Source organism: Palaemon carinicauda, chromosome 31, assembly GCF_036898095.1.
Source record: "Palaemon carinicauda isolate YSFRI2023 chromosome 31, ASM3689809v2, whole genome shotgun sequence".
Lineage (NCBI taxonomy): Eukaryota > Metazoa > Arthropoda > Malacostraca > Decapoda > Palaemonidae > Palaemon > Palaemon carinicauda.
In genome coordinates this window covers 77026177-77051176 of record NC_090755.1, presented here as the reverse complement: position 1 = coordinate 77051176, position 25000 = coordinate 77026177, and the positions used below count along the sequence as shown (strand labels likewise).

Genomic DNA, 25000 nt, shown 5'->3' with positions numbered 1-25000 from the left:
ACTTCTCTTTTAGTTTATTTATTTCCTTATTTCCTTTCCCCACCGGGCTATTTATCCTGTATTTCCAAATAAGGTTGTAACTTAGCTAGTAATTATAATGATAATAACCAACATTTTATTGTTTTGATTACTAGGGAAACTAGGGTTTTCGAAAGTTGCAAAATATTGCCGAATAGCCTCCGAGGCCCCAGCTCTACACTAACCTGCCAACTGAATGGGCTAAGGAAGGCCAGGAAATCATTCTGTTCAGTCGGAGGAGGAATGAGAATAGTCGTGGGTTCCTCGTAGAAGGCGTGGGTGAAATCTATCACAGTCTCTCGGATGTAGGTGATGGTGAAGCCAGCGATTGCCATGTCGACCTCCTGCGATTTTAAGGTGGTAGATTACGCGTGAGTCGCAAGTCTAAATCGGTATAGTATATGGGGATGTACTTGTAATGAGTAGGGAAGAGTTTTCTTTGAGGGTTATTACTCTTTTCGGGGTGAAGATGACCTCCCGTGTGTAATATTATTAAATGATAAACATTTTAGATGAGAACTGGTCTCTCTCTCTCTCTCTCTCTCTCTCTCTCTCTCTCTCTCCAGCTGTGACTCCGACTGTCGACAGTTTTCTGCAGAGAGAGAGAGAGAGAGAGAGAGAGAGAGAGAGAGAGAGAGAGAGAGAGAGGTAAGGGGTGGAGGTCGTCAAATTTCTTGTGCCCGTTTCCTTTGAATTATATAATATCAATGAATAATAAAATGTTGGGCCTAATGGACTTTTCTACGAAAGAGAGGAAAGTTTTTATTTCGTTGGTAATCCAAAGTTTTTTTCTCCGAAGTAGTTTACGGCATTAAGAGTCAAAGTACAGAGAAGAACAAACATTGGATGAGAATTATATGAACAGTAACGTGATAATTCCACTGTGTATGTTATAATGAGACTTATGTCCAAAACTAATCCTAATGGTAATATTACCGTAAATATAATGCCAAAGTTATTTTTATAGTTTTACTGTATTCCAACAAAGCTAGCAAAATATGTTCTAGTACGTATTAATAACTTAAAACATGGGAGCCGACCGATTATCTCGCAGAATAAATATTGGAAAAAAACACTTAAAATTAAACAAAAATTATCGATTTTAAAAAGTTTATTTCCTAAATATTCATTATGGTAAATATTCATATATCTTGGCAATGGGAATTAGTATTGCGATACCTGAGATTTCTTGAAATCAATATACTGTATATTACCAACCTCATATGGGAGGGACAATATAAACAAACAGCATACAAAAGATGGCAATACTGTAGTACTCAGCGTAGGAATACTTACGTGACGATGGACCATACCAACCATACCGTTGAAAGTCCCATTAGCCATTTTAGCTCCCCAATTACCATCGTATGGAAGGACCAGTTTGTATCTGCAATTGATGTGAAGTTAAAGAGAGAGAGAGAGAGAGAGAGAGAGAGAGAGAGAGAGAGAGAGAGAGAGAGAGAGAGAGATTCGTGAAAACACTATCAATAGGCCTACACTATAGCCCTAACCGTAACATTATTTTGGCTGTCAGCGGGTGCAATAAATATACATTTTCTACACGATAGATAATCATTAGAGTAATAAAGGCAAATAATATGCAAGGTTTAAAAAAAAGGAACACACAATGACTTACGTAAAGTTGTACCTGTGAGCCATCACATCCAGCATTTCATAGCAAAATCCTTCTGCTCCCAGGACCTCTTTCCCACTCAATTCGAGTTTTACAAAGGGTGGCCGCTGTTGCCAAGATAAGATAGACCGTTGATGAATCACATTCTAATAATGGAATCACAGACGCGTATCTCTATTGCCTAATGTTTAACATCATTTTTTTTATTGCTGTATCTTTCATGGATTTGTCAAATATATTTCATGTTTATATGTGATTACTCGTATGTTTGCATTCATTAGTGCATGAAACTATATACTAATATAAGATTGTATGCAAGTTAATCACTTAATGCAAGTAACAAATTGTAAAATAAGCGTGTTTAGTGTCAGTATCAAAATAAAATCAAAATTACTTATTGAATGAGGCTAAAGAAACATCTTAAGGAAACAAAGCTATTTATTAATTTCTGCGTTTTACTTTCCATAGGTTGAGACTCGCCGTACTTTGCTGTCCAATTTCTCTAGCTTCACCATTCTTCCATTTTGAAATATCATTTCAGAACATATTTATGCTCGGAATTGAACATAAGTTTAGATGATATTCATTACTTATATTAGATTTAAGAAATTATCATTCTAGTAATTTTATTTTAAATTATAACAAACGTCGCTTTTCTGTAGTGTGCATAGGAAATGTTTACCAAGCGTAAATATGTTAAGATGACTTGACTTGTCTGTAATTGACAATCAATCTTTAGGGGCACTATCATATTTATCAGTAATGGCATTGAGTGGCTGAGATAATAGCGCATATTAGCCTACTTATTTGATTGCCAGGTACAATAGGATGTGCAACCTAATAAGAAATGTGAAATAGAAGATGAAAGGAAAAATAAGTATGGTTTAAGTAAGATAAATCAACCCCATAAAACAGGGAAGATTATATGTTAGGAAAGAAATAAAGGAAAAGATAATTCCAGAGCTTGTCAGCGGGTTATCAACTGAATATCATATCCCGGGCAACACAATGCAAGATACATTTCTCAATGACAAGTAAAACCTGACAAGGAATAAAAAAACCAGGACAATGAATAATTATTTTGGAGAATATTCAAACCCAAAGCACGATGAAATTGTCGAAAGGATGATGTATACTCGTCAGATTCCAGTAATGGCTAGACATTTGACACAGAAGCCTCATTGAACTCGTCAGAAGATGGATTGTGCCTTGCATCATTCTGCATAAACTTCTTGTAGGCGTTATGTGGTGGTGGTGGTGAGGGAAGGTGGGGGGGGGGGGGGGGGGGGGGGAGGGGGGGAGGGGGCAATTACAAGAATCCTTAGCTGATTCACTGGATACATCTGGATCTAGATATGTTTATGTGATTAGATATGAATTCATTGATAAATAAGAAGCAAATTCGTACTGATTAGCGGTATGTTTTCTTTATGGGGACTTCAATTTCATTATTATATACAGTAGGCTATATATATATATATATATATATATATATATATATATATATATATATATATATATATATATATATATATACAGAGAGAGAGAGAGAGAGAGAGAGAGAGAGAGAGGAGAGAGAGAGAGAGAGAGAGAGAGAGAGAGAGAGAGAGAGAGACACTTGCTCTTTATTATATAGGGGAGTTGATTGAAAACTTCACACAACCTTTTCAATCCAAAATAATGTCTCTTGAATCTTGATATTATTATTATTATTATTATTATTATTATCATTATTATTATTACTTGCTAAGCTACAACCCTAGATGGAAAAGCAGGATGCTATAAGCCCAGGGGCCCCAACAAGGAAAATAGCCCAGTGAGGAAAGGAAACAAGGAAAAATAAAATATTTTAAGAACATTAACATTAAAATAAATATTTCTTATAACAACTATAAAAACTTTAACAAAATAAGAGGAAGAGATATAATATAGAAGTGTGTCTGAGTGCACCCTCAAGCAAGAGAACTCTAACCCAAGACAGTGGAAGACCATGGTACAGAGGCTATGGTAATACCCAAGACTAGAGAACAATGTTTTGATTTTGGAGTGTTCTTCTCCTAGAAGAGCTGCTTACTATAGCTAAATAGTCTCTTCTACCCTTACCTAGAGAAGAGTAACCACTGAATAATTACGATTGCAGTAGGTAACCCATTGAGAGAAGAATTGTTTGGTAATCTCAGTGTTGTCAGGTGTATGAGGACATGAGAAACTGCAAAGAATAGGCCAGACTATTTGTTGTATGTGTAGACAAAGGGAAAGTGAACCGTAACCAAAGAGAATGATCTAATGTAGTACTCTCTGGATAGTCAAAGGACCTCATAACTCTGTAGCCAACCTACTACTTAATGGGGTACTTCTACTAAAAGGGGATCCAAATAACTTGAATGCTTTTGACTGAGATCTCATGATTTTGTCCACTAACTTTCATAAAGAATTTTTTATTTTTTTTTATTTTTTTTTTTATAATCTTGAATTTTTTGTAGAGTTGTCAAAGTGTCAATTTAAACTTTAAGACATCCACTATTCAATCGCGAGCAGTACGTCTCTAAGCCCGCACATAATTACCTAAGTTTCGACATACAGTCGCACACCTGTTTATAAGCATAAATTTGATTCCATTTATGGAATTTGAACTACAATGACTGGTGCTGGGACAGAAGTAGGCAATCATCGCCGAGGTACTACTGCAGAGGAAGCTATTGGGCACGCACGATGTATTATTAGATCTGAGTAGATGCATCTAATTCTAAGACAACGTTGACTTCGGATATAAATCTTTGGCTTAGTTAACCACAAGACTTTTATGTAAACTCAATTATCATAATTGATTTCTGTGATAGTTTTTTTTTTTTCTTTTGCGTTTTATGTCATAAGCTTATTGTAGAACTACAGATGGATGTGTATCACCAAGCAGTTAGCAACATAATTCAGTTGCAATATTTTTCGTCATGGATATTTTTTCACTTACAGTACATCATTTTGTGAAATATTATTCACCCGACGAAGGCCAAGAGTAATTGCTTTCTCGATTGATAAACGAGGGTTAAAAAACGCTTAAATCAAATCATTATTGTCCCCAATTACTTTTTATGTTTCAGATCGACATTACGATGAAACTTTACAAGAAACATTCATAACCAGGGAAAGTTTATGGTATTCTCGTAATAGACACTTCACTGATTTCATTTTGATTTATCGTTTTTTTTTCCTTAACTGGAATGGCTTTTATATCATTTTCAGAATTCTAATCATCCGATAGTTTATGGCGGATAATTTATGAAATTGAAAAGCAGTAAGAAATTATATGAAAAACATAGAAACCACTTGACTTTCAAAATGAGTTTAACAAATAGAATGACTCGAATGCAAGTGATACAGCCAACGGATCTCTCTCTCTCTCTCTCTCTCTCTCTCTCTCTCTCTCTCTCTCTCTCTCTCTCTCTCTCTCTTTATCTATCTATCTATCTATCTATCTATCTATATATATATATATATATATATATATATATATATATATATATATTATATATATATATATATATATATATATATATATATATATATATATATATATATATGTGTGTGTGTGTGTGTGTGTGTGTGTGTGTGTGTGTATAACAAAAACATTGAAGAATTTGAGTAGACTTTGAGGGTCCCATTTAGTGAAAAAAAAATGATCAGTATAAATAGCGAAGGAATCAAGATATACAACTATACTCAGCTTCGAGCTTTTGCTCAGAGAGTTTATGCCTCAACTGAAAAGGAGTACAATTTAACCATAAAAGAAACACTTTCTGGTACAACTCAGGAACATAAATGGTGGTCTACCCTTAAATCTGCACTCTTTGGTGTAGATGCAACAGTTCCTCCTTTACTTAAACCAGATGGCTCAGTCACTCACTGTCCAAAGGAAAAGGCAACCCTTTTGGCTGATGTTTTTGACAGTAAACAGAGTAATGAAAAACTTAAACTTCCTCATTCCTGTTTTCCTGAGGCTAAACTAACTAGTTTAGCTTTTCGATCTCGCGAGATTAAAGCTCTGTTGATGGACCTTGATGCTTCTGGAGGTGTAGACCCAAATGGTATTTTTCCTTTGTTTTTTATAAAGACAGCAGATTTCTTAGCTCCAAAGTTATCTGTTATTTTGCGCAAGTTAGCAAGAAGAGGAGCTTTTAGCACTAGTTGGAGAATTGGTAATGTCACTCCTCTATGTAAATGTGTTTGTGGTAGCTCAAGTCCCACTGATTACCGCCCAATTTCCATAACTCCCATATTATCTAAAGTTTTTGAACGTCTTGCTGAAGGTAATCATCTACTCCCTAGTTTGCAATTTGGTTTTCGTAAAGGCCTTGGAGCATGTGATGCCCTTCTTACAATCTCCAATGCTGTACAGAAATCCCTTGATTGTGGTCGGGAAGTTGGCCTTGATTTTAGTGCTGCCTTTGACCGTGTTAATCATGAGGCCCTTGTTTTCAAACTGAAACAGTTGGGAGTGGGTGGGTCGTTTCTTAGCATTATTATTGATTTTTTAAGTAATAGATCTCAAAGAGTTGTTGTTGATGGACACCATAGTGATTATAGGAATGTGATATCCGGTGTTCCACAGGGTAGTGTTCTTGGCCCATTACTTTTCATACTATATACACATGACATGTGGTTTGGCCTAGAAAACAAGCTTGTTGCATATGCAGATGATGCTACTCTCTTTGCATCAATTCCATCCCCTGAATGTAGATCTAGGGTTGGTGAATCCCTTAATAGAGATTTAGCTAGAATTAGTGCATGGTGCAAATTATGGGGTATGAAGTTGAATCCTAACAAAACTCAAAGTATGATTGTAAGTAGGTCAAGGACGGTGGTTCCTCAACATCCGGATCTCAGTATTGATAATGTTTCTTTAAATATGTATGACTCTTTCAAAATTTTAGGTGTGATTCTCGACAGTAAATTTACTTTTGAGAAACATATAAGGTCTGTGTCTTCTTCAATTTCACAAAAAATAGGCTTATTGAGAAAGTTTTTCAAGATTTTTGGTGATCAATCTATTCTGAAGAAGTGTTTTAATTCTTTCATTCTACCTTGTTTTGAGTATTGTTCTCCTGTCTGGTCTTCAGCTGCTGATTCTCATCTTAATTTGTTGGACAGAAACTTACGGTCTGTTAAATTTCTTATTCCTGATCTAGATATTAATCTCTGGCACCGTCGTTCAATTAGTTCATTATGCATGTTGCATAAGATTTTTCACAACTCTGACCATCCTTTACATTCAGATCTCCCTGGACAATTCTATCCTGTTCGTAATACTAGGCAGGCAGTTAATTCTAATAGCCAGGCCTTCTCCATCACGAGGCTCAATACTACGCAGTACTCTAGAAGTTTTATTCCAGCTGTGACCAAGTTGTGGAATGATCTTCCTAACCGGGTGGTTGAATCAGTAGAACTTCAAAAGTTCAAAGTTGGAGCAAATGCTTTTTTGTTGACCAGGCGGACATAGTCTTTTTATAGTTTATTTATGACATATTTGTTTTTGATGTTGTTGATAGTTTATTATATGACATGTCTGTTTTGACGTTGTTTCTTATTTTAGAATGATTTATTGTTAATTTGTTCTCTTCATTTATTTATTTCCTTATTTCCTTTCCTCACTGGGCTATTTTTCCCTGTTGGAGCCCCTGGGCTTATAGCATCTTGCTTTTCCAACTAGGGTTGTAGCTTGGATAGTAATAATAATAATAATAATAATAATAATAATAGATAAAACACTGTGGTTGAAATGCCTATAAAGTATCATCAACTGATACAGCGGTGCAAAATGCATGACAATTCATAATAATTGATTGATTATTTGTTTGCTGCTAAATATCATAGGATGGCTAGGTACTATGCTGGCCAAGGCATCAACCACCCGTATAAATACTACGGCTATAGAGTTATTAGGTTCTTTGATTGACCAGATAGTACTTCTGCACATTGGATCCCTCTCTAGTTACAGTTCCTTTTCCTTTGCCTACGCATACACCGAATAGTCTGGTCTGTTCCTTACATATTCTCATTTTCCTCGTACACCTGACAATATAAAGATAGCCAAAAATCTATTTTTCATTCAAGGGGTTAACATCTGCACTGTAACTATTCAGTTGCTATTTTCCATTTGTTAAGAGTAGAAGGCATTCTTTATCCATGATAAGTAGCTCATCTAGAAGGACACTCCAAAATCAAACCATTGTTCTCTAGTCTTGGGTAGTGCCGTAGCCCCTGTACCATGGTTTTGCACTGTTTTGGGTTAGAGTTCTCTTCCTTGAGGGTGCTCTCAGGCACACTATTCTATGTGTTTTCTTATATCCTTTCCTCACGGGACTATTGTCCTATTGGAGCCTCTTGGCTTATAGCCTTTTCTTTTTCTAATTATGGTTATAGATTAGCTGATAATAATAATAATAATAATAATAATAATAATAATAATAATAATAATAATAATAATAATATTCTCTTGAGCTGGACTTGCATAAATAGAATTCTTAGTTTCAAGGAAGCGACTTTTCTTGTATAATTGCGGTATTTTACAGATGATGCTTTTTCTTATTTCAAGTGACATATTTTTATCAAAATAATTTTCAGTAGACCACCCATATATTGTTTATATTTTTGTGACAGGTTCCTGTCATGATCTATTTATCTTGCGAAGAACTGGAATCGATTCCCGACTCAGGCAGATCAAAATACGTGCTATCTCTTTATGTCGATCTTCCTCGCGTTAAAGTAACATATATAGTATGTACCTGATAGGGTATACGACTTCGGTGAGAGAAATTCGTGTGATGCAGCAAATATAAATTTATATATTAATAAAGGACCATCTGTCCCCGAAATTTGACCTTCACTTTTCTTGTTCATAATACATTATTAGGTATCATATATCACGGTCTCAAATAGCTGCAGGCCTCACCGTGACCCATTATCGCGTTGCTTCGAGTTTCTGTAACAGGTTGTGTTTAGCTATATTGGGGCGGCAAAAGACCAACTGACCTTCCTCTTTTATCGGGCTTGTGGCCTTCATAGGTCTGTAGCCTACTCATTTACCTTGCGTGAGCACAACTTCAATAACTTTTGCTGGCGTGATGCGATTTGATGAAAGCTCATCAAGCAATTAGTTATACAAGCACTTATCATACCTGAAGATTCATAGGGCTCATCCGGAGAATTTTTCATCCAATCGCTGGTGAAAATTGACTAATGATCAATCTAGAGAAGCTGAACAGCCAAGTTGGGAGTCACTAAAGGGTACGGCTGGTAGGTAAAAACCAGAATGCCATGTAGCTGCAGCCCAAAAAGTATCGTTGTTACTACTGCACATTTAGTTTTGACGACATTTTACAAATCTCACCTCAATGTTCTTTATCATCAGCGGTATTTCTAAATCAAAAGGTCGATTTCCTTTATATGTCGTCTCGAACTATTTTCTATAGATAGCCTCTTCTCCACCTAATCCATCTCCTCCAAATATTTCATAATTTCCTCGTCATATCGTCCTTTCCCTCCATTTGGACCTTTAAACCTTATGAGGTAGGCTACCACCCAAGCCCTCTTAACCCATCCTTACTACATGTTCATACCATCCAAATCTTGACTCTTATATCAGTAACCTTTATCAGACCAGCACTTCTACTTTTTTCCTTTGCCAGCTTCTCATACAGCGATTACCACACTCTCCCATAAAAAGAAACAAAGAAACAGCTTACGTTGATAGTGACGATGGTGAGTTCCCTCCCGTTGAGGAACCTCTTGCCCAGTTCAAGTTTCATGTCCGAGGGAGGAAACTTCGGATCGATCTCGTTGATGTCCAACAAGACATCAGTGCCAACGCAGTTCAAGTATTCTTGGTGGTAGCTGGAAGGAACACAGATGCAAAATGATTATCAGTTAATGTCACGAAAAGTCAGAGATCTTTATATGAGATTGATTTGCGGTCTTATTCAGCACTTTTTATTTTTGCAGCGTATGTTCTCTGCTTAGTAATTTCACGTCTGTAATTTTGAGACATGAGATGGGTAGCAAAACCATTTCGCCTTAAATCATGACAATAGTAGTAATAAAGCAATGTGACAACATCGACATAGACAGTTAAAACAATTAGTAAAAATTTGGAAGATAAAATGCTCAGGGAAGTGTATTGTCAACTGTAATGAAACTGCAATTTATTATTAGATCATTCAACTGGAATCTTTATAATTGGGCTGAATCTAAAACTGACCAGGAGTTAAAGTAAAAAGCAAGCTAGGTAAGTGAAGCCAAGCAACACATTTCTGTTTGGTACTTAGAATCAATGGATGGACCCTGTAAAGGTATAGTGCCACCAGTACGCCTCACGTAGAATCTTCGCATTGCCCAATTGGCCCCTATCTTCATCCATCTTCTAGCTTTCTACTTCCTTTCTTCCATTTTTCTATACCACCTATTATTTCAACTTTTGCTTCACGGTGCAGTTGCTGGAGATTCCTCCCAGTTACGTCTCGGCATTATGGCCCATATTCTTAAATCTATGAGTCAAGGCTCGGAAAGATGCACCAGACACAAGCGTCAGTTGTGAGTGGCAATTGGTCACAATGAGACCCAAAGAGCCAAGAGAGCAGAGCTGATAAAACTGAACCTTTGAGTCAATTTCTTACTTTTCTTTGTCAGAGGGAAGAAGATCTCTGGGTAGCAAAGGACTTCGGAGAGATGTCTTGGATTTTGACTTCTTGCGAGGCGTCGCCAGCCACTGGTACAGTATATGAACGGCGCACTGGTAGCGTCGATGGATCTGCAAGAACAGAATAATATGTAGGACTGACAGTCTTATTGTTGTTATAACCGTGTCCACAGATTTCAACAAAACTGTTCTCCAGAACTCGCACTTGATAAAGAGTTGGAAAGTGGAACATGTTAAAAAATTGCCGCTAGAAGTAGAAGAGACAAATAGAAGGATGTTTAACTGCTAAAAATGCGGCCGCCACCCCGCCTGTTACGCCTCACCGTTAAATGGCCTTCCGGACCCAGTGCCGGGCCACATGTATTCAATTTCTTTCTTCCTGATCCTTGACAAATATTCCTTCTCTACGTATTGTGGTTCTTATACTCCTGATGTTCTCTCATCTTTCAAATAATCACTATTTTGAATATTCAAAATACGCAAATATTCATGTGAAACAGACCCTACAGCCAATTTATTTTCAAGCCAGGTTTCCGTAAAATAGAACTCACGATCGGGAAAGAATTAGAAAAAAGAGAGGTAAATTTGCTTTCTAAAACTACCAGTGCACGCATGTTTGACAAAAGAGGGGGTCGGTATAGCAAATCTCGAGGCTTGGACCGAAGTACCTTAATCAGTGTTAATTATTTGAGTAAGAATCTGGTCAAAGACTGAATGATGGCATTCCTAAACAGGAAGTTTATTTACAAGTAGGCTGGTAATTGTTTTACATAAAAAAACATATAAATACTTTGGGGATTTTATACAGGATGATAAGAATTACAGTCAAAGACTTAAAATTTGAGAATGAATGAACGTGAAAAAAAGATTTTAATCGTAAGTTATTCATAAAAAGTTACGTCCATATAATTCCTATTTGTTAAACAATTAAGCAAAGCTTACAATCATAAAGAACAATAATAGTAAAACTAGTTTCTGTAAATAAAAATATCTCACCGGGGTTCTAAACGTACTCCATCTTTGAGGACCCTGGAAATAGAATAATTACCATCCTCATTCCAATTATGGAAGAGGATTCGTGGGCTTAAGTATTTAGATCATTCATCTCAACAAGCAAGTTCCTTGCTTCCAGTGGGGTGAATCCGTCAGTTCAAGTGCTCGTAATATATACTCCTCAATCAAAGATTCGCCATTTGTAGAAATTATCCCCTCGCCATAAAGTATAAGAAGAGGACATATCAATACGATTAAGTCAGTAACTGAATATGAGGATTAAATTACGTTACTTTAAAGATTTAAATGTATCTTAATGGTTAAAGGGGTTGATGTTTCAATTCCAGTTTCATCTAAAGAGATACTCATTAGAATTTCAGCTGGGCAAATCCAACCCCTACCATGGTGCACAAGCAGTTTAAACTGCCGTACATGCAAATGCAAGTCTAGAGCCTTGCCACTGTATAATCGCTCACCTCAAAACTAGGATATAATGACATTGTAGAATTGCTTCATATAAAATAAATTTGGCAATTTTAAAGAGCGAGTTGGTTAAGGAATAAGATAGTGTGAAATTTTGATCTTTTAAAAGATATTTACTCGTGAAATCTTTTCTCTATTTACTTTTCAGTCTTTAACTCCTATCCTGTTTCCTTTCTTCAACCCTATATTGTCCAACCTCTTTTTATCTTTGGAGTTTTCCCACTTTTGCATATAAGAACTGAATGTCGTCCCGGCCCGCAACGTCGCTCCTTATTACCCCAAATTCCTAAATCCAAAAGAGTTTACAAAGACGGCAATGAGGCACAGAACCGGTGAGGTATAGTAAAAAAAAAAAAAAAAAAGTGATATTGGCAAGACGCCGGAATCCTGACATACCTACCTTGACTCTATATATGGGCAAGGAGGGGGACTTAGAGGCAAGTTTCCTCTGACAGTTTTCATTGTCAAATGCCAAAGAAGGGGTCCCACTTCTCATGCCAGAACTCAGCACAATGTCGCCTAGAATGCATTCGCCAACGCTGATCACACCTGCTAAATTTTTTGAGCCTGAAATGGAAAATCATACAGGATTGTGGAAGATATTCATCATTCCATACACACACACAAGTCGATTCACTGATTGAACTTTTGGAGTACTAATGATTGTTAATAATTCATTTTCATGTCTGAGTCAAAATTAAATCAGTTTTCCCTTAAGAATAGCATAAGTATGAAACGTTATTTATAATTGATGAAAGTGGTCAGAGGTACTATCATTAATGAATGAAATATTCATATCATACAAGAATTACACATTATTAGAATAAAGTTCTCAAGGTACACAAAGTACTTCACATAAATGAAAACTTAACTGATTATATAGGTATACTCACGCCAAAGGCTATGAAATGAAACTTCTTGGTAAGGAATCCTTAGGTATTCAGTTGTGATACCGAAGGAGGAGGCTATCGTCTCAAAAGCAGACTTCGCGTGAATATCCTGCTGACGTCGGCTAGATGAAGAGAAGTCAGCCCATTGATCGTAAATCACAACTGCAATTACCGCAAAACCAATAATTAAGTCTTAGTTTGCCAATGGGTTCATTGAGTGTATATATACAGTAAATATATATATATATATATATATATATATATATATATATATATATATATATATATATATATGTATGTATGTATACACGTATATCATGTGGTGTTTTCATTTTGGGCAATAAAGTAATTATTTATATGCCAAATAATTTTTTTCATCTGAGCCAAAAGAGTTATTCTTTAATTCATGAGATGTTTTTAATATGAGCATAAAAGTAATTGTTTTTAATTCGTGTGATGTTTTAATCTCAGGCAGTAAATCTATTTTTGATTTCATGTGATGTTTTCATTTTAGGGCGTAAATTTATTCTTTTTCATTTCTTGCGATGTTTTCATTTTAGCCAATAAATTATTTTTTATTTCATGTGATTTATTTTTTTATTTTGGCCATTAAAGGGTTTTTTTATTCCATGAGATTTTTTTCATTTTGGGCAATAAAGGGATTTTTTTATTTCATGTGTATTCATTTTGGGCAGTAAAGTGATTTTTATTTCATATTTTATTTTAGGCAATAAAGAGATTTTGTATTCCATGTGATTTTTTCATTTTGGGAAATAAGGTGATTTTTTTTTTATTTCATGTTTTAATTTTGGACAATAGAGTTTTTCTTTCATGTGATGTTTTTATTTTGTGCAATAAAGTGATTACTTTTATTTTATGTGATGTTTTTATTTTAGGCAATACAAGGATTTTATTTTCATTCGGTGTTTTCATTTTAGGCGATAAAATTATTTTTTTTTTTATTTCATGGGATTTCTTTTACTTTTAAGGCAATAAAGTTGTTTATTTTACTTTATTTGATGTTTTTAATTGGGGCAATTAATAGATTTGTGGTTATTTCATGTAATGTTTTTAATTTAGACCAGTGAAGTTACATTTTTCATTTGATGTGATGTTTACATCTTTTGACACTAAAGCTTTTTTTTTTTTTTTTTTAAGTATGTAACAATAGTTGAATGTTTCCGGGAATTCTAAATCATGCCATCAGATATATCTTAACCAAAGGTATGCCATTAGATAATAACCCACCAATCGTCATGAACCTTTACGTACAATTCATAGCGAAATGATTTAACAAATAAACGAAATCCATGAAAATATAGAAATTGTAAACACAGAACATTACTGGATGTGAAAAATTATCAAGTATTGGTATCAACATAGCATTGAATAGTTAATACTGTAAAGTGTCGCTATTGTTACCCTAATTTTTGGTAATAGCAATAGTACTATATGTTATGCAATAAAAATAATCTTCCCTTATTTGCAATTCATGAACATTTTTTATTTACCAAATATTAGTTCCTCGGTTCATTCTCCTCCGCATACGCCAGGAGACATGTAGAATCATACTTACTTTAGGCACCTGCCACTTCACTCTAAATGGACGATGAAATTATTTTATACATACTAATGATAATTTTTGGCTATTTTAGTCATTACCTGTGTTATTATTTCCTTGCTTAGTTCTCTCCCGAAGGATTTCCTTCGAATTATAATTATTTTACTGTTTTCACAAATATCTTGAAAATAAATAAAAAACGAACAAATAAAAACGAGAAAGGCTTGACGTAAGTGATGTTATATTTGCCAGTATCTTAATATTCTCAGTCATAAAATCCTTTGTAATAAGCTAGACCAGGCGTATGTTTCCTTTTTATTTGCTACAATTTTACACAAAAACGTAATACAATATCAGTATATAATAATTTTAGAATAAACTTTTCCAATGAGCTTGATAAAGCGTGAAGAATAAACGACAAAAATACAATACACGTGCCATCTCACTCATGCATGTGTTTGAAATAAATAGACGAATAGACAGATGGCTGTTATTCAATAACACGTTGATGAGCTTAACTTTATTTTTGAACACTTCATAAGAGATTTTTTCTCTCTACACAAGAGGGTGTGCAGTCCCATTCAATGCGTTTTCCATGTTCAAGTGACCAAAGTCAGCCTTAAAAATAGAAAAGGAAGAACACTGAAGAAACATCATCTCTTCAACAATACAGTTAACTAAAAGAAATCAATGAACATCTAACTGCATTTCAAGAAAGAATATAAGAACCATATTCATGGCAGTAATAGAATCGTTAACGCAAAAAATATAGGTTTTGCCTGGAGTGGTCAATGTATATCATATGAAAAATATTAGGGTTTTATAAATGCCGGGAGATCAAAGGAGACATTTCAGATGCCTTATCGGAAATCCCTGTGGCTCAATTGAAGACGCAAGGCCAGATATGATAAATGAATTTGCCATCTGCAAGTCGTGATGCACAGACCAATAGATTTTAGTTGACTTGAAGATTCATGATGAATTGGATATGCCCTTGTTCGGAAATTGAATTTTCGCTAGAGAGAGAGAGAGAGAGAGAGAGAGAGAGAGAGAGAGAGAGAGAGAGAGAGAGAGAGAGAGAGAGAGAATGGTTTGACCTTTCTATAGGTGGGGAATTGCCTTTTGTATGAATTGTGTTATTGGTCGTATTGGGAATTACAATGAATAATGTCAGATAAGGCTTTGGAATTAGGAATTCATTTGCAAAACTGAAAACGAAAAGGTCTCACCTAACTGGGAATACGAGGAGAGAGAGAGAGAGAGAGAGAGAGAGAGAGAGAGAGAGAGAGAGAGAGAGAGAGAGAGAGAGAGAGAGAGAGAGAGATAAAATTATGTATTTGAAACAAAAATAAGTAATTTCTTTTATTTGTTTTTGTATCTTCAATTACTTTGGTTAATTTCATCATCATCTATTGTCTTGTCTGTCAGTTATTTGATGCAGAAGTTAAATGGAGTACATTACAAACCAAAGTGCGCTTGATGGTATTTAAAGAGATTTGAGAGAGAGAGAGAGAGAGAGAGAGAGAGAGAGAGAGAGAGAGAGAGAGAGATTTGCCGTTTTGTATCATCGCTGAGATAACATTTGGCACAAAATTCTTGATTATAGGATTATAGATAACAATATTTTTCTCATTTAATCACCAGTTACAACTCGCATTACATTTTCATACACAAATTAACTTGCTTGTGAGCATAGTAATTTCATTTATATATTTGTATTTCCAGTACTTACAAAACTTCATTTACAATATGTACTACATTTGCAAACGTGTGAGAGTTCTTTTTTTTTATTTCGATATATCTTATTAGAGTTAATGAAGATAAATCGATAGAGCTTTGAAATGTCTCGTACCCTACGTATTTTACAGCTGATAATAATTATGATGATTGTCAACTTACTTTATAAACGCATACCAGTCTCAAGGCCGGATGAAATGGTACTATTGAAATGATTATGGCCATGGAAAGTTTCAAATGAAATCGAGTAATTTCAAGATTCATGAAAAAAAAAACAGCAAAGATGTGATTTCCTTTATAACGGAACGACTATTTTTTTGCGTCATTATTTGCAATAAAAAGAGGCAAAGACATAAACTGATAAATTCCTTTTGTGAAATATAATGCCATGTCATCCATGGCTGTTCTTACAAAGGCACGAAGAGATATTATTAGAAATATAAAGTCAGTATTCTCTGTACAGCATAATTCCCTTGAATTTTGGCATAAAGGCAAAGATATAATAAACTGATTCCCACAACATACATAAACTATTTACAAACATGCTATCCATCCTGGCGAGAGTAATAAATATTTATGTCTTCCCAAAATATAATCTCGTATAAGGTCGTCATTTTGCGAGGACGTGGCCAATATTGGTAGTAGAGTTTGTTTGCAAGAGCTTGAACTGACTTTTAACAAAAGAAATAGGGCTGTTTATATGACGAGTGCATGACACTTGACATTAGAGAGACGTTTTCATATCGGATTCTAATTTTCTTTCCACGAGCCCCCAAGGATAACAACCACTTAAGTAATTAGATCTCTATTCTATATTGCATTCAATGCATCTTCCCAAAGCTAATACATTTCGTTGTCACTTTAACGAAGATAAAAAGGGATATGTTGCTCTAATTGTCTTGCTACTTATTGATTTGAATTGTCAGTCACATTTTCATGAGCATTCAACGCTCAATGTACGGCGTTGAAATATGGAAACCTTAAAATAAATAAGTGTCAATAGTTCGTAATCCTGTGACAATGTTGAGCACTCGTTGCCATTAAATCAAAAGCTTCCCTTTCCCCAAAATATACAGGGAAATGTAAAATTTCTGTCTTGTAGAGAACAAAAGTTACGTTAATGGCGCCCACACTTCTTGTTCATTGCCCAATATACCTTGACCATGCCCACCCGAAGAGCCAGACGGATATATAACACCACACACACACACACACACACACACACACACACACATATATATATATATATATACGTATATATATACATATATATATATATAGTATATATATATGTGTATATATATATATATATATATATATATATATATATATATATATATATATATATATATATATATATATATATATATAACAGTACACACATACACACACACACACACAGACACACACACACACACACACACACACACACACACATATATATATATATATATATATATATATATATATATATATATATATATATATATATATATTAGTAACACTATTGGGTACACGACGTGGCAGAATTATTCAGCCTTTTAGAAGTACTCAGGCAACTGTAGAGAAGAATGTAAAAGCTGCAATTGCGTAGATGGAGTTATTCTTAGATATCAAAACAATATTGCTGGAACTTCCTTTATCGCCCATTCTCCAGAATTTAGTTGCAATTGAAAGTAATAAAGATACTATTTATTTGAATTGATAACATAAAGTCAGAATGAAATATATCTGAAATGATACAGTGCTTCTTTCAAAATAAGCCGTAGCTCGATGATAGAATCAAGATTCAAAAGGAGATATAACAAAACACATATACGGAAAGTTAAAGTTTGATTACGTAAAAAAGGGGAGGCGAGGAACGCTTACACACGCCGGGAAACCTTCCCCTCCAATAAATTGTTTCGTCATATATAATTTTCTTTTATTTTCTTCTTCTTTCGCATACAATGTCGAGGAATCCGTGTCACCATGCATATAACATCATTCGACATCAATTGTTATTGTTATGAGACAAATTAAAGCGGTGTTGTGAAGATACCTCACACATAATAGCAAATATATCAACGGAAATGAATGTACGAAATAGTTTGTGGAGTACACATTCATGTATTGCAAGATTTATGTTTAACTCGAGCCATTCAAGCCGAGTAAATAACAAATAATTTCGCCTTTTAGACGTGATTTACGCAAAATGTAATTTTTTATTTTCTATTTCTTCTTCTTATAAATCTTTAGTATTGAAGCTACAACTGTGTTCGAGGGAGTAACACTGGCGGTAAAGGCAGGTGTAGTAGCAGTGACTAATTTAGTGTTGAATTATATATATTACGGCTGGCAAATTACATAACTCCTGAGCTCCAAACTCAATTGTTTATTTTTACATAAATCTGTTATATTTGAAAATTAATACCTGACCTCTGAGAAAATCATGCAACTCCCCAACGGCATTATATAAAAACACTTAATATCCAAAGGTCTCTTACTTAACACTTAAAACAAGACTGAGTGATTACTTTATAAGAACTATTAAAAAACAAACCTCTTACTTTGATTCTTAAACAGGGATTACGCGCAAGCACTGTTAAGAAATATGGGTCATCGAAATAATGTACACTTTACAAAAATAAATATATTCTATAAAAAGTTACAACACTAATACCAAATAATAAAAATTAACACCAAAATTAAATTACCTGAGATATTGAATCTGAACAAAACCTTAGACTAAGACATTAGAAAGACACTGAAAAAATTATGCAATCACTAGATTCACTGGAAATTATTTTATGAAAATATTTAATTTTGATAATAAATGAAAATAGCTAACACTTTAACACTCTAATGGTTTAACACTAAATGGAATTTACATATATGTAACTGATATACTTACGTGTTTTGGATCACATGAGGTAACCGATCAGTTAAGCCGAAACAAATACACTTCCCCATATAGCTGAATCTCACAGGGCCAGTTACAAAAATTTGTAATACCAGTACTTACATTAACACAATACACTTGAAATATTATTTAAAGGATTCATCAACGATTGAACACACTACACGCGATATATGTTGGAGAGAAATCGTTAATCACGTTTGAGAGCGCACACACTTGACGCACTTAAGAGGAGAGAGGTGGACGAACTTTGGCGCTTTTAAAGGGACAGGCTGGATCTCTTCTGCTGTTTATGCATTCCTAGGGGCTTATATACAGACTTAGATTTATTCAGGAATCTTCCAATCCCGGCCTACTGTAAGCGTTGGGGCCAGGCCTTACGACGCCAAAGTTGCCAACTAATCAAGTAGCAGACTAGTTCCAAGCACAAGCAAGGCAACTCTCTCTCAACTATCTCTGCCCACCTACTCCTCGAAACAATAAAAAAGAGTATATCTATTTTGAGAAATTTCATGCACATTCTAACCATGTAGGAATATAAACTTTACGTAATACCTCGTAAACATGACGCAAGTCCTCGTGTTCATATCTCATATGGGGCATAGAGCATACGTAATCGAGATTACACAAGATTTCGTAACAAAGTACGTGAAAAAAGAATAAAAAAGTTAATTCTTAAAATTAACGTAAATTTACATATACTGACTTTAATGAAAAATACAATTATATGAATGACGGAAGTCTTAAGTAATTTACATATAATTACTTAAACCTACATTAGAGGAACTCACCTTACTAGCTGGCTATACTGTACATCTCTTGAATACACAAATAAAATACATGAATAAAATTTTTACTCTATACTAGACCAACTTTGTAAGAGTATATATCTATATGTGTGTGTTAATATATATATATATATATATATATATATATATATATATATATATATATATATATACAGTATATATATATATATATATATATATATATATATATATATATATATATATATATGTGTGTGTGTGTTTGTGTGTGTGTGTGTATGTATGTGTGTGTGCAAGTGCACACACCTGTATCAACACTTTTGCCATGGAGCCACATTCCTGTTGTAGCAAATGGCTTGATGTTGAATATATATACATACATATAAATAAATAAATACATATATATATATATATATATATATATATATATAAATATATATATATATATATATATATATATATATATATATATATATATATATATACATATGTATATATATATATATATATATATATATATATATATATATATATATATATACTAGTGTGTGTTGCTTTTGAGCATAGTCTTTCTCATGAACAATTTTGATTTGTATAAAAAGTTAAAAATATGTGTCTATTGTAACGATTCATCATCATCATCTACTCGTACCTCTATTACGCAAAGAGCCTCAGGTAGATTTCACCAAACGTCTCTATCTTGAGCTTTTAAATCAATGCTTCTCCATTTCTTCATCTTGTACTTCACGCTTCATAGTCCTCAGCCATGTGGGCCTGGGTCTTCCAACTATTCTAGTGCCTTGCGGAGCCCAGTTAAAAGTTTGTGAACCAGTCTCTCTTTGGGAGTGCGAAGAGCATGGCCAAACCATCTACATATACCCTTCATCTTGATCTCATCCACAAGTGGCACTTGAGTAATCTCTCTTAAAGTTTAATTTCTAATCCTGTCCTACCATTTAACTCCCAATATCTTTCTGAGGGCTTTGTTCTCAAATCTACAAAATCTGTTGGATATTGATTCATTGTCATACCACGACTCTTGTCCTTACAGTAGCACCGATTTCACTAAGATACAGCCTGATATTTATATATAATTTGGGGCGATTTGATTTCCAAATTTTACTTAACCTAGCTATTGTCTGATTTGCTTTTTTATATTTTTCACTAAACTCAAATTATAAAGATCCGATATTAGAGATCATAGTTCGTGAATATTTAAATTATTCTGAATCATTAATCCTTATTTATCTTTAGCAAGTCCAGTGGCAGGATTTTTAATAAGGACAGTGTCATTAGCATACACTAGGTCATCTAATATCCTGTTACCAATCCAGTTCAATCCTACCCCACTATCCCCAACAGTTCTATGCTTTACAAAATCCATGAGGAGGATAAACAACATAGGTGACAACACATTCCCTTACAATACTCCGCTGTTCACTGGAAGTTCATTTGATAGGACTCCACTAACATTAACTTTGCACTTGCTATGCTCATGAACAGACTTAACCAAATTTACATTTTTAAGAGAAACGCCATAATTGCGCTGGACTGGTTGGTGCACACAATCAAAGGCTTTCCCATAGTCCACAAATGTACCACATGTCTTAAAATGAAAATTTGGTCTGTACAACTACTTTTTCTAAATCCTGCTTGTTCATCTCTCAGCTTTTCATCAATTTTTCTCTCTAGTCTCTTTCGAATGAGCGTACTAGATATTTTCATAGCAACTGACGTAAGTGTGATACCTCTGTAATTATTGTAACGATTACGGGGTGTAATATAATGATTAAGAATATATGTGATTAAAACGATGCAGGTGATGGGTTAGAATAAAAAATAGTTGATATCAATGTGAGCTCCACTCATCGCTAACTGCTCATCAGAGCTTAGTTCACAAATGACGGTAAAATAAACATATTATTGCTATCCCCGGAACTATGAATGAAGCAGGGTTAAAATAAGTGTGTAATCTTATGTTCAGTTTTACTGTTTCGATGCTGCAGTGATGTTATCCGATCATACAATTGCGAGTCAGTACAATGATATATGTTAAATAAAGGTATTGTACAGCTGGACACAGGAATTCATGGCACACCTCTCCCTGAGGAAGCGCACCCAGTCACACCCTTACTGCGTGGTGAGTAACTGTATGTAGCCCAGCCCATCATCTCTGTCCATTTCAACTAACACTAGCTGTTTGGTTACTCGCCCTACAGTGAGGGTACGACAGGGTGCTCTTAGGTGCGAGATGTGCCAGGAATTCCTGTGTTCAGCTGTACCTGTGATAAATGTTACATCAAAGAAACAAAATGCATTTTCAATTAAACTTTCAACTAAAATCAGAGCATATGTTGACCCAGAATATGTTATGCTAGATTTAGAAAATAGAAATAGTTTAATATACTTGAAATTTGTAAGTATATCTGCAGAGTACAGTTTATATTACTCATACCTCTATTCTCTCTCATTTGATAATGACATTTATGAATAAAACATGCAATATGTATGAAAAAATTATGCCTCTGAAGATGTTATGATTTAATGATATATGATTTCCTTCTTTGCAAAGTGCAAGAATTATTATATCAATAAATAAGTAACGAACTATCTGTCACTATGCGTGATTATCAGTGTTGTGTCATTAACAAATAATAACTCTCCAAGTAACTGATTTATAAGTCATGCATTTTGACTGACAATAAAAGATAGATTTTGATTGATAACCCCTTCGAATCACTACCTGCGTTCGTTTATTGAGTCTCTCTCTCTCTCTCTCTCTCTCTCTCTCTCTCTCTCTCTCTCTCTCTCTCTCTCTCTCTCTCTCAAAGAGAATCGTGTGGCATGCTGGATAGTCTAATATAGGACTTTTTTTGTTTCTGTACATTGGGCAATGTGTAACCCTATCTTGATTTGTTCCGCATATAGCAATATAGTAAACTAGTGAAATCCTCCCCGTTTTGGTTTGCCTTCGACCAAATCGGGCCAAGTTCTCTAACCCTTTTAAGGTCCTGGGGAATTTAGCCTTATGCTTTTCAAGTTGATTGCACCGTGTTTTTTTTTTTTCTTTTTTTTTGAGATTTTATTTAGAAATTTGCTAACTAACAAGAAGTTTTGCTTTTGACATAAATTTTCCTTTGAACTTTTTTTTTCTTTTTCTTTTAGTTTTTAGACATGAAATTTCAATGGGGAGTTTTTTTTCACAAAAAAAAAAAAAAAAAAAAGATGGATCTTCATATATTCTGTTTTTTATAGTAAGGCTGTTTCACACATTTGCGTCCAAAAAGAATAAGAATTCTAACTCTGCAATTAGTTGTTGCTTCATTTACGTTTTTATAAAATCCATAATGAAAGCGAATCGTCCATTACTGTGCTTACAGGTCTTGTCATTGACTCCAGAGAAGCATAAAAGGACAGACAGGAACAAATGTAATAATATTTACCGTAGCAAACTATTCCTGTGACATTAATAGTCTCTCTCTCTCTCTCTCTCTCTCTCTCTCTCTCTCTCTCTCTCTCTCTCTCTCTCTCTCTCTCTCTCTCTCTCAAGGGGAATCGTGTGGCATACTGTTTAGGCTAACATAGGACTTGCATTATATCCTTTTGTTTCTGTACATCGGGCAATGTGTAACCGTATATTGATTTCTTCCGCATATAGCAATATAGTAAACTAGTGAAAACCTTCCCGTTTTGGGTTTGCCTTTGTCCAATTCGGGCCACGTTCTCTAACCCTTTTAAGGCCCTGGGGAATTTAGCCTTATGCATTTCAAATTAAGGTGCACCTTGATTTATTATTTTTTTTCCCCTCAATATTTCATTTAGAATTTTTCTAACGCGAAATTTTGTTATCGACACAATTTTTCTTGGATTTTTTTTTTTTTTTTTTTTTTTGACATTTTTTTTCCAAGTTTTTAGAAACCTGGAATTTCAGTGGGAAGTTTTTGTTTCACCAAAAAAAAAAAAAAAAAAAAAAAATGAATGATCAGATATTTGTTTTTTTCCAGTAAGGCTGTCATAAATTTACCTCCTAAAAGAATGAAAATTCTAATTATTCAATTAGTTGTTGCTTCATTTCCGTTTTTATAAAATCCATAATGAAAGTGAATAGTCATATATTGTGCTTATAGATCAGGTCATTGTCCCAAGAGAAGCATAAAAGGTCAGACTGGAGCAAATGTAATAGTATTTACCGTAGCAAGCTATTCTTATGACTTACAAACTATATTTTCAAACCAAATTTCAAACGCATTTTATTTCAAGGGACCTTTTATTTCCTCCCGGTAAGTAAACACAAATGGATAAAGCATATCAAGAGATAAATAAGATTTTTTTTTTCTAATGATTAAACACGTGTGTGATTAATGTAACTAACTTGTTTTTTATGTCACTATATAATGAAGGGCAAGGAAGAAAATTTATACCTAGACGGCTTAATTTTATTAGGATTGTAGTGGCCTGGTGGTAGCGTCCTTGGCTGTCGATTGCCAAACTGAGATTCGAGTCCCGCTCAAACTCGCTAGTTCCTTTGGTCGCTGTAACCTCACCGTTCTTGTGAGCTAAGGATGGGGGCCTTAGGGGAGCTTGTAGGTGTATCTGCTGAGGCATCAGCAGTCATTGCCTGGCACTCCATTGTCCCAGCTTGAGTGGAGAGGGGGCTTGGACGCTTATCATATGTAATATGGTCATGAGCGGCCTTTAAGCCTTTAAACCGCCTCGACAGAGACTTCCACCATTTTTTTAATTACATGGTCGCTAATGCTGGAAATCCGTAACTGCGCCTATCAATCAAGTTACCTCTCACGTATTTCTAAAGATAGGGGCTCTGGAAAAGAAACTCATTTGGTATTGCGTGCAGGTAGTAATTATATAAGTTTTCACCGTCGGGGAGGTTATAGCTCACCTAATTGTCATAGTTGAAAGATGAAAGATTGGTTAGGACGATAAGCCTTAGATTGTAAGGTATCACTTGTTCAATTCCCTATTGATGAAAATCCTTGACACAGTGCCATTAAATCTCATTCAATTCCCTAGAGAGGTTGGACTTCTTAGGTAGTAAGTTAGCCAAGGCACCAGCCACCTGTTGAGATACTATCGCTAGAAAGTTATTGGGTCCTTTGACCGGCCAGATAGTACTACATTGGATCCCTCTCTGGTTACGGCTCATTTTCCCTTTACTTACACATACACCGAATAATCTTGCCTATTCTTTACATATTCTCCTCTGTCATACACCTGACATTAAGGTAACCGAAAAATTCTTCTTCAATCAAGGGGTTAACTACTGCACTGCAATTGTTCAGAAGATATTTTCCACCTAGTAAGGGTTGAAG

The 25000-nt window shown here is 34.6% G+C and overlaps 2 protein-coding genes across 2 annotated transcripts in view; one reads left to right on the top strand and one right to left on the bottom strand.

Annotated features, from left to right (window-relative positions):
- Positions 1-25000, top strand: part of LOC137624549 (uncharacterized) — a 282824-nt gene that overhangs the window by 223589 nt on the left and 34235 nt on the right. The gene's annotated exons all lie outside the window — the stretch shown is intronic.
- The window catches only part of LOC137625020 (glutamate receptor U1-like), a 40014-nt gene that overhangs the window by 10356 nt on the left and 4658 nt on the right, over positions 1-25000 (bottom strand). Inside the window, exons 2-8 of the mRNA XM_068355958.1 lie at positions 12710-12868; positions 12217-12383; positions 10318-10451; positions 9391-9538; positions 1655-1758; positions 1315-1405; positions 204-362 (exon numbers count right to left, since the gene is read on the bottom strand). Coding sequence (XP_068212059.1) covers positions 204-362; positions 1315-1405; positions 1655-1758; positions 9391-9538; positions 10318-10451; positions 12217-12383; positions 12710-12868 — 962 coding nt within the window. The remainder of the gene's footprint in view (positions 1-203; positions 363-1314; positions 1406-1654; positions 1759-9390; positions 9539-10317; positions 10452-12216; positions 12384-12709; positions 12869-25000) is intronic.